The sequence below is a fragment of the Clinocottus analis genome, unplaced genomic scaffold, assembly GCF_023055335.1.
Source record: "Clinocottus analis isolate CAN_PGR_092001 unplaced genomic scaffold, fCliAna1.0.p SCAF_12, whole genome shotgun sequence".
In the NCBI taxonomy this organism is placed as follows: domain Eukaryota; kingdom Metazoa; phylum Chordata; class Actinopteri; order Perciformes; family Cottidae; genus Clinocottus; species Clinocottus analis.
Genome location: NW_027175843.1, coordinates 19,954,474 through 19,965,479, shown reverse-complemented (window position 1 = coordinate 19,965,479; position 11,006 = coordinate 19,954,474). Strand labels below are relative to the sequence as shown.

The 11,006-nt window shown below is 43.0% G+C and overlaps 1 protein-coding gene across 1 annotated transcript in view; it reads left to right on the top strand.

Annotated features, from left to right (window-relative positions):
- Positions 1 to 219: 219 nt before the first annotated feature.
- Positions 220 to 11,006, top strand: part of LOC137782628 (aryl hydrocarbon receptor-like) — a 31,188-nt gene continuing 20,401 nt past the window's right edge. Inside the window, exon 1 of the mRNA XM_068572071.1 lies at positions 220 to 722. Coding sequence (XP_068428172.1) covers positions 664 to 722 — 59 coding nt within the window. The 5' untranslated portion in view covers positions 220 to 663. The remainder of the gene's footprint in view (positions 723 to 11,006) is intronic.

Sequence of the window (11,006 nt, the reverse complement as noted above, 5' to 3'; positions counted from 1 at the left end):
ATTTCCTGCTGCGGCCAGAACAAAAACTGCAGCCAAAGAACATATTATGCTCAACTAAATATATATACATATATATATATTTAAAATATGCATAAGCACACTCTTGGATATTACAAAAGCAGAAGTCACAAAGCCTCCAGTCCACCTTAACACACAGCGCTTGACAGACCGCGCGTACACATTTCCTGAAAACGCCCCGTGCAAGGAGCGAGAGAGAAAGAGAGAGGAGGAGGAGGAAGAGAAGAAAAAGTGACTCTGACTTATAATAATAATAATAAGGCTGCGTTGTTTATCCAAAGAAAAAGAAAGAGGGGGGGATGGGGTTGGACTTCTGGTGAATTCTGCACCAAACTTTTCTGAAATTCCGCCTTCCTTTTTCCAGTCTTTAAAAAAAAAAAAAAAAAAAAAAAACTTCGCTAAGTTTCACTACCGTCTCGAGCTCACCCTCAACGCACCACCACCACCACACCGAGCACCGACACCGACCAAGGTCAGACACGGCGTCCGCCCACGGGATCTGGCAACGCGGCACCCGGACCTCCACGCGAGCACCCCCGGGGCGGCTTCTTCTTCTTCAACCTCACGAACATGGGAGTTTGACTTCCCGTTGGCTTGAATAAAACGACGGACTATAAATATAACACGCTCAAAGAAGTGATAACCATGTTGGGGAACCCGGGGTCTTACGCCAACAAGAAGAGGAAGAAGCCCGTTCTCAAACAGTAAGACTCAAACATTACATTACATTTCATTTAGTTGACGCTTTTATCCAAAGCGACTTATAATAAGTACAAACTCAGAAGAACAAGAATCAAGAAAGTACAATTTCTTCAATAAAGTCAAACTACAAAGTGCGAAACGCGTTTCTCGTCGCTTCCTGCGTACAGTATTTTTTCCAGACGTTTTTTTAAGTTGGTACGTAAACGCACCACGCAGAGCGCCTTACTGACTTTAAGTTGAAGTTAAACAAAAAAAAAGTACTAATTCTTATAACACACTGTTTCAAACAGTTATAACAATCGACTGCGGTTATAACGAAAAATGAACGCATGCTTTCTTTAATAAAGTGTAATAAATTAGATTAACTCATCTTCAGGAAGGTATGAAATCGGATATCTTTGCGAAAACAGTAGATAAACCTATGTTTTAAGGTAGACCGTATCTTCGTCTAAAACCTGTATCATTATATCGATTATGCATTCATAAATGTACACTAAAAGTGCATAGCAATACCAACTAACTGCCGCTAAAGAGTGGCGTTGTGTTTTTGAGTTGATAAGGATCTTTTTTTGGGGGGGGGGTCTTCACGACTCTCGCGGTCCACCTTAAGAATGCGTCTAGCTTCGGATCTGGCATGGATATCTTGCCCTCGCGCATTAATCACAATCAAGTTGGAGACTCGGCCGCTGCTCTCACGCGATGCTCCGAGGAGGGCGGAGGGGGGCGGGGGTGAGGGGGGGGGGGGGGGGGGGGCTCGCGGGATCCGAGTATGTTATTGTAATCTGATACGGCCTCGTGTGTGTGTGTGTGTGTGTGTGTGTATGTGTGTGTGTGTGTGTGTGTGTGTGTGTGTGTGTGTGTGTGTGTGTGTGTGTGTGCTGCCTGTTTTTCTCCTTTTTGAATTTTTTCTTTTTTTTTTTAACCCTCTTGATTCTTACCTTTTGAAAAACAATGTAAAAACGTTTCACAACAGTTCGTGACTGCACTTAAGTTGGCAGTACTTAAAAAGTATAAATACAGGTTTGGAGGAGTATTGCATAACAAATACAAGTGTTTTAATTCATACAACATAATCAAATGTGCTTCAGTATAGGTTAAAGCTCTGTTCAGTGTGTGAGTATTGTTTTTGATTTGTGTGTGTGTGTGTGTGTGTGTGTGTGTTGCCTGTTTTTCTCCTTTTGATTTTTTTTTCAACCCTCTTGAGTCTTACCTTTTTGATAAAAGTTTATTTCACAGTAAATCGTGACTCTACACTTAAGTTGGAAGTACTTAAAAAGTACAAATACAGATTTGGACAAGTATTGCATAACACATGAAAGTGTTTTAATTCATAAAACAATCAACTGTACTTAGATAAAAGTTAAAGCTCTTTTCAGTGTTTGATTATTGCTAATAATAATAATAATTTGAATACATTTAATTGTTATAGCGCTTTTCGTGGTACTCAAAGACACTCAACAGATAAATATAAAATAAAAACAACAACAACTTGAAGCACACAATCACACATTAAAAGCAGTTTTGAAGAGGTGGGTTTTGGTTTGTGCATAATTGATGCATTATTGATGCATAATTGATGCAACATATAAGCTGTAACTATTTTAATGTTGGAGCTTGTCCAGGTGTACGGACTACAGCAGCACAGTATTTAGTAGAGCTCTTTTAAAATGTGTTATGTGTAAAGTTTGAACAAAGAAAACATTTTTTCATTAATTTCACTACTTTTTGCTGTACACAAAGTGCCAAAAAAGAGGAACAATTTCTCATTCTCAGAGGACAAGGAGAAAGATACATCTGATTAAAAATACACCGTACAAAAAAGCTGACTATTTTCGTTGGTGGAGACCAAAATGGAGGTGAAAGGAGCATGATTATCGGACGTCTGTTGACCCAAAGTTTCAAACTTAAAATTAAACTCATAGGTTCGCCAGCCTTCTGGTAATTAGAGGTGCATTTTCGGGGTCTAAATGTAAACCAAAGGCCCTCCATCACAAATTAAATATAAATTGAATTGATAGACTTCTCTTATAATAAAGAGATTAACAAACTAAATCCAAGTATAAGTAATAATTGTAAAAATGTAGCGGCACTTTTAACATTACGATTTACTCAGAACAACAAGAATCAAGAAAGTAGATAAGAAAGTTAATAAGGAAGTGCTACTAAAGTGCTACTTTCTCCATTCAAGGTATAATGAAATGATGTGTTTTTAGTTTTTAGACGTAGTGTATGTAGTTCATACAGCGACATAAACATGGAAGACAGACGTAAAGACGTACGGACAATAACGTAAAGCGGTTACGATGACGTAATGAAATGATAATAGTCCGGTAGTACAGATGTAGCATCAGAGTTGACTGCAGTATATAGAAGTGTACGATCGGACTCTGGGCTGCTTCCCAGCGTAAAAATCCCAAAATATAAAAAAGGTGGGCCCGTGTGCAGACGTCTGTGTTTATCTGAAGACGTGGGACCGAGCGGCGAGGACTGAGGTTTCCTAGACGGCCAGCTGGGCTCGGCTGCACAAAGGCACCATTGAGCCCGAGTGTAAAAAAACAAAAAGCTGTGGTCACTACACAGGGGCATTCCATGGCAGATCTGCCCGTCCCGAAAAAAAAAAAAGCCTCTCCTTTTTATTACCCTTCCGCCTTCTGCATACGTTGCCAGTCTCCTTTTGCCAAGCATCCTGTTGCATTATTAAATAAATATACTCTGTAATATATAAATATATATATAATATAAATATGTCTTCCCCCTACCGCCAGAGGACAAACTACATCTCACACTCCGGTAAAACAGCGGCCATTTAAAAACAAAAAAGAAGTCAGTTTTACAAGCGACATTGTCCTCGTGCATTTAACTACACAAACATGTGACGTTGCTCAACTTCTCAAACTCACAAGGTCCAAACTGGAGATCATCATCATAGGAACCCACATTTCTACCTGAACTACCTACTACTAGTACATAAACTACCTACTAGTACATAAACTACCTACTAGTACTACCTAAACCACCTTTTAGTACCTAAACTACCTACTACTGGTACCAAAACTACCTAATACTAGTACTACCTCATACTCATACCCAAACTAACTACCTACTAGTCCTAAGATACCTACTAGTACCTAAACTAACTACTAGTACTACATAAACTACATTTTAGTACCTAAACTACCTACCTACTAGTACCTAAACTAACTACTAGTAATACATAAACTACATTTTAGTACCTAAACTAACTACTACTGGTATCATAACTACCTAATACTAGTACCTAAACTACACTAAGTACCTAAACTATCTACTAAATTACCTAAACTACACAAACTACCTACCTACGAGTACCTAATAACCTACTACCAGTACCTAAACTAACTACCTACTAGTACATAAACTACCTACTACTAGTACTATAACTACCTTCTATGAATACTACCTACTACTAAACTACCTACCTACCAGTACCTAAACTACCTACTACTAGTACGTAAACTACCTACTACTACTACCTAAACTAAATGCCTACAAGTACCTGAACTACCTACTACGAGTACTTAAACTACCTACTTACCAGTACCTAAACTACCAACTACTACTACCTAAACTAAATGCCTACGAGTACCCAAACTACCTACTACCACCTAAACTACCTAGTACTGTTATCTGTTCGTCTGTGCGCTTCAGTTCATATTTAATATTCCATTGTTAATCTAATATGTGTCTACTTCTTGCGCTGTGTTGATTGTTGTTGTTTGTGTAATGTTTGCACAACCCGTCGAGACACATTCCTCGTGTGTGAAACACACCTGGCAAATAAATGCTTCTGATGAAGTAGACAGACAATGTTGCATTGCTGCTGCAACATTGTCTGAGCTTTGAGGAGGAACGATTTGTTGCAGTTGTGCGTGTTGGCGTATTGTGTGTACATTGTTGCCTTTGCGAAGATTCTGGGAAGTGTTTTGCTTCACGGGACTTTGATGAAACGTCCCTTTCCTGTTGTACGTTCATCCGGTTCGCTCGGGGCTGAGGTCTGAACTCTTCACCCAGCCGTCAGATGACTTCATTGGTGAAAGCAGAAGCCTGTTGTGCACACAAGTAAACACACAATTATTCTGCTTTGCACTGCAGCAGCAAGATTCAAACATCACCAATGCGACACACGTATTGGAAAGAAAGTAAGACCGACAAAAATTTGTTGCCAATTGCCACCTGGAATCTGCTCGGTCGCTCTCAGCCAGTTGAGTGTTTCAACCGTCGGCGCTCTCCGACGGGTTGTTGTGAAAATAGGAGTTAATTACAGTGTGTAGAGCTCATTAAAGCCCCCAGAGAGCACAGTGGCAATGTGTACTTTACACACTGAGAGAGATTATATATTAAATGCTTCGTCGTGACCAAGCATTTATTTGAGCAAACAATGGTATACTTATTAAGACCCGATAATGTGCTTTGGCAGTGCAAATGTGCTTTGCACAGTAATCTAATGCACACACACACACACACACACACACTGGCAGACATGCTGATAAGAGGTTTGGCACAACACCAAAACACTCCCGGTGATCAGCAACAAAGTTGCCCTTTGTTCTTTGCTTTTTGTTTTGTCTTCACAAACACCGGTTAAATACTTCTGTTTTTTTTTTTCTTCCTCGACGCGCTTCTAGGACAAAATGTCTCCGCTCGGCACCGAGCTTGGAATCGAACCCTTTGTGCGTTTTTAACGATACAACAATACGGTCCGGTGTGTGCAGACTACCGAGCTGAATGCTCTGCTATCGATGTGCAATGTGACAGTATCGACGGGAAGCCGGTTGTCCATTAACAGGAGACGAGGGCAGGAGGTTGTGTACTCGTCGTCCACGTGTTGACGTGTGTGTTCAAAGGCACACATCCGCACACAACAAAGACACACAACCCGTAAACGTTCAAGAGCTTCTGCGAAATGGACGTAATCTAAACAGTGGCTCCTGCCAGGAACGTGATCCTATTTTTCCAGACACGAATGCTAACCCGCCAGCATCCCTAAAAATTACTTTTTTTTATTTTTTAACTTGCATCCGTGACAATAAAACACGCCTCCCTCCAGTCCCCATTGGATAAAAAAGAACCGGCTCCTTCCAAGAGTCTTATTCCCCCCTCACACACACACACACACACCAAAAAAAGAGGTTTTGGTGCAAACCTCACTCGCAGCCGGTGTGTTTCTCAAAGTTGTGCTTTAAGGAGCTAGCGGCTCGCTCGCTCCCAGAGGACGGTGGTTGTGAAACCGCGATAGAAACTTCTGCATCCAATTTCTCCATCGCGTGTCCGCATTGCAACACGCGCCTCAAACACTGAACGCACAACTTCATTGAGTCACACGGATTGCCGCTGTGAAGTTGGAGATGTTTTTCTTTGTCTATGCTGCTTGTAAAAGAAGAAGCCGCTACACTGTGTTTTACTGATTTGTGCGATTTGGTAATGATGACGATGACGTCGGTGATGATGTCAGAGGGCGTCGACTCTACGGCCAGGTGTGTTTTGCCTGGAGAGCGGAAGGCAAAACTATTTTCAACCTCATCCAGAGACTGCATTACGACACCGCATTAAACGCATTTTAAGGCCGCATTACGAGACAGCATTAAACGCATTTTAAGGCATCCTTAAACACATTTTAAGGCGGCCTTAAACACATTTTAAGGCGGCCTTAAACACATTTTAAGGCCGCATTAAAGGCATTACCAGACCGCATTAAATGTATTTTAAGGCCGCATTACCAGACATCATTAAACGCATTTTAAGGCCGCCTTAAACACATTTTCGAGACTGCATTAAATGCATCTTAAGGCCGCATTAAACGCATTTTGAGACTGTATGAAACACATTTTGATGCCGCATTTCCCGTTTGATTCTGTTTAAGATGAGTTTCATTTATTTTTCTGTCGCTGTTACGGAATAAATATACGTTTTGAAGTGACACTACGAGAGAAAGCTCGTTCATTTACCAGCCTGCTCCTCCACTGCTTAAACTGGCATTTACTGGTTTTTGTAATGAACAGAAAAGCTAAAGTTTGGATTGATTACAGTGCATCTTTTTTATTGTGACCCCGACTTCCCGTACCAGCGCATACTGCTTTTTTTTCTCCTCTATTTTTTTCCACCTCTCTGGCATGGAGGAGCTCTTCTGCAGGCCGAGGCCTGCTATTGTAAACTATCCTACCAGCAGCCGAACGTGCACAGAAAAGCAAAGCACGCTCTTCCTCCTTTTTGAAGCCGCTGAGTCATCCCTCTGGATCGGGGCCGGCGCTCCGGCGCTCTGGCGCTCCGGCGCTCCGACGCTCCGCCTGCTCCGCCTGCTCCGAGCAGACAGACAAATGTGTGTCAGCGACATGACGGCGGGGGAGTGGGGCTCTGAGGCCGAGGTGACCGAGTTCAGACCTCTCCTCTTTTTGCTCTTCCTTTGGCGAGGAAACCAAACAGACAACTGAGTGTTGAGGTGAAACATCAGCTCCCCCCCCACACACACAATGAACGTCTTCATGTCTGCTGCTCAACCCCGTGATCCATAGCAAATCAAGGTGGAGGGAAAGGGAGGGAGGGAGGGGCGGTGGAATAAAAAAATGGGTTGTGAATGCTGGCTTTTGTCTCACAAAAGGCATTTCTTGAGAGTGAGATCAGCGACTGCTCCGTTTCTGAGAAAGGTAGAGAGCTCAGGTCTGAAGCCAGCAATCAAGTTCAGGCTGCGTTCCCCCAGACGCTGCAGTGGCGGAGGAGGAGCTTTGATAGCCTGTCATTAAGCAAAGGTTCGGGAAAAGAGAGAAACTTTAAGAAAGGGGGGAACTCTCGTCCGTTGTTCACACGCTGAGACAGCAGAAAATGGAGGTTGTTGACGGAGGGATGTGTTTCAAGCGTTTAAGAGCCGGAACCAACTGATTTAATTTAATTTAATTTGATTTGATTTGATGAGGCCGGTTCGATACGGGCCGCTGATTGGTTCCTGTTGGTGGATTATCACAGAGGGGGGAACTAATGAGGTCATCTGACTGAGGTCACCAGGAAGACCACGGCTGGGCTCGCAACACGGACGCAACGCGGGAGCTAGCGCGGGCGCTAACACGGGCGCTAATGCAGAGTCTTGTCGTTTCTGTGGGTTCACAAGTAGGGAGGGCCGGGTTGCAAACCAGTTTGTGTCATTTCTGTTGCAACGATGAATAAAACCCCAAAATATCTTTTATTGTGTATTTCTACGCACTCCAGCATTGGCACTGTGTGTGTGTGTGTTTCTGTGTGTGTGTGTGTGTGTGTGTGTGTGTGTTTCTGTGTGTGTGTGTGTGTGTGTGTGTGTGTGTGTGCGTCTCTCTCTATCTCTGTGTGTGCGTGTGTGTGTCTCTCTCTCTCTCTCTCTCTCTCTCTCTCTCTCTCTCTCTCTCTGTGTTTCTCTGTTTGTGTGTGTGTGTGTGTGTCTCTGTGTGTGTGTGTGTGTGTGTGTGTGTGTGTGTGTGTGTGTCTGTGTCTCCCCTCTCTCTGCCTGTGTCTGTTTTTGTCTCTCTCTCTCTCTCTCTCTCTCTCTCTCTCTCTCTCTCTCTCTCTCTCTCTCTCTCTCTGTGTGTGTCTGTGTCTCTCCCTCTCTCTGCCTGTGTCTGTTTGTGTGTGTGTGTGTGTGTGTGTGCGGGTGTGAATTTGACAGCCTTCCCTCCAACTGCAGTTGTGTTTTTTATAAACCATCAATAATAACCTTCCAGCTTCAGCGTCTTCAATGTAAACACATCCTCATGGCGACCAGACAGCCGTCTCTGAGGGCTGCCGTGATTGGCCGTCTCCATCGCGTACGTGAACGTGATTGGACAGCAGCCGTCTTCAGTGTTAAACGGCGTCATGAACAACAAGCAGTCGCCAGAGTCCACCGTCATCCTCACACGGTGGATGTGAACGGGAGGCCTCGTAAAAAAAAAGAGTTAAGTTCGACCATAAAATGACGACAACGGTCGGCAATTAAATCAATTAACCGCGATAATTCCCGATATTAACGGCTTTCACGGCGCACACAGAGAAGCCATTGTGCGTTAAAGGCACACTGTGTGGCAGAGGGCTCGGATCCGTTCATTAAAACGCGGTTAAAGCAAACAACGGATCGGCGTCTCGTTTCGGTAAATAACCTCGTTAGCCCGTCGGCTCCTCGCTCCTCTTGTGACCGCCGCCTGTAAAAGACGCCGGTCTGGCAGAGGAGAGCAGACGTTGAATTTTCTCAAACATTTCAGGATGTAACAGGGTTCTTACGGTCATGGAAAACCTGGAGTTTAGTTATTTCCAGGCCTGTAAAAGTCCTTGAAAAGAACAAAGTCTCCAAAGTGTGTTATATTCATGTGTTCATGTCGCTCATTCACGCTGAGTTTGAAATAATGAATCTGCTTTTAAAAGAAAGAGGTTTAAAATATCAGCAGCATACATACAGACATCTATATAAATGTTCATTCTTTTAATCAAACTATTGTCTCTCATTCATTTGAGTCATTTAAGGTTTACTGAATGCTTTGAATCCTCATTGTTAGTTTAAATACTACATTTTATCACTTTTTACTGTTTGCACACACATTTCACACAATGTTTGCTCATGGACATTTGGTGGAAAGTCATAAAAATGTGGTTAGAAGTCATGGACATTTGGTTTAAAGTCATGGAAATTTGGTTTAAAGTCATGGAAAAGTTGTTTAAAGTCATGGAAATTTGGTGAAAAGTCATGGATATTTGTTAAAAGCCATGGAAATCATTGGTCTCAATGTGCATGAACTCTGATGGACGCATTTCAACGTTCAATCACTGAACTCAGTCGCCGAATAAACGCCTAAAAAAAAAGTTTGGAACGATCCGAATATTGACTTATCAGTCCTAAATGTGAGGCGCTCCTCATCAGAGCCTCGATATTGATTCTTTCCCTCCCGGCAGGAATGAGTCCTCGTGTCCGTAAGTGTGTTCTCCCCAGCAGGTGTGTGTGTGTGTGTGTGTGTGTGTGTGTTGTTGCACTCTTTTGGCTCACACTGGGTCTCCCTCCCCGGTGCAGCATGTGTGTCTGGTTTGTGAGTAATGGCGTGTATCTCCTCGCCGGCGTTGGGTGGTCCTCAGTGAAGCGGAGCAAATGAAGCGGCTGTCATGGTGAAGAAGAAGAAGAAGAAGAAGATATATGCCATCGATGGGATGACTTGTGGCAACGCTCTATATTTACTCTGAGCTGAAGAAGATTGTGTCCTTGAGAACCAAACACACACTGTGTGTGTATACAAATACACATATATACATATATGTATATGATGATGTAAGTTAGCTCTGATGCACACGGCCTTGTGTCCTTCAAAAGTTTGCAAAGAAGTTATATAATTTTGATAATTATGGGATGTGTCCACTCACCGTGGGAGTGTTTTGTTTGTTTCGCTTGTGAGTCATAGTTTCAGTTTCAGTTCTTTATCAAGGTGGATTCTTCAGTTTTTGTCTCCATTTAGCATTTTGGGATTTAGCATTCTTGTATTTAGCATTCTCATATTTAGTCATATTTAGTATTTTCTCCATTTAGCATTCCCATATTTAGCATTTTGAATGTCATATTTAGCATTCTCTCCATTTAGAAAACTCTCGTGTTTACTCGTGTTTAGAGTTTGTGTAGTTAGCATTCTCTCCATTAAGCACTCTCGACATTTTGCATTCTTGTATTTATTTTCCTCGTATTTGTTTTGTCATCATATGTGATTCATCGGGCCTCCGGCGATGTGTTTAAGACAAGGGCTTATATTTTTCGCCGCTGTACTTTGCAGCTCGGTGGTGCATTCAGGGACCCCCCCTTTTTGTGTCGCGAGCCGCGCTCACTTGAAAAGATGAAACCCGACACTGTTGTTGAGTCGCGAGCTGAATGAGGATCTTGAATAATGAGGATGGTGCGTTGCGTTGTGTTAAACTGAGGCCGTGATGGCGCGTTGACAGCATTCCTCTTCCTCACACTCATCACGTCCCGCTGACTCACCTGAAGTGTGTTTTGCTCACCATCGCGGCCGTGTTTGTGCAGAAGGTTCAAAGCCGTCCGCCGAGAGGTTAGCATGGCTCATGTCTGATTGGGCATGTGTCACGGCAGCTGCTCGCTCCGGCAGGTCCGGTTCACCAGGCCTCAGGACTGAGTCAGTGCTGGTTCCCGGTCTGAATCCTGAGCTTTTCTCACGGACGCACATGTGTTCTTCAAAGGGCAAAGTTGGAGAAGAAGTCCTCTTTTCTCTAGCTGCTATTTTTTTATTTATTATTTGTAACAGTGTCCACTCACTGGGGTA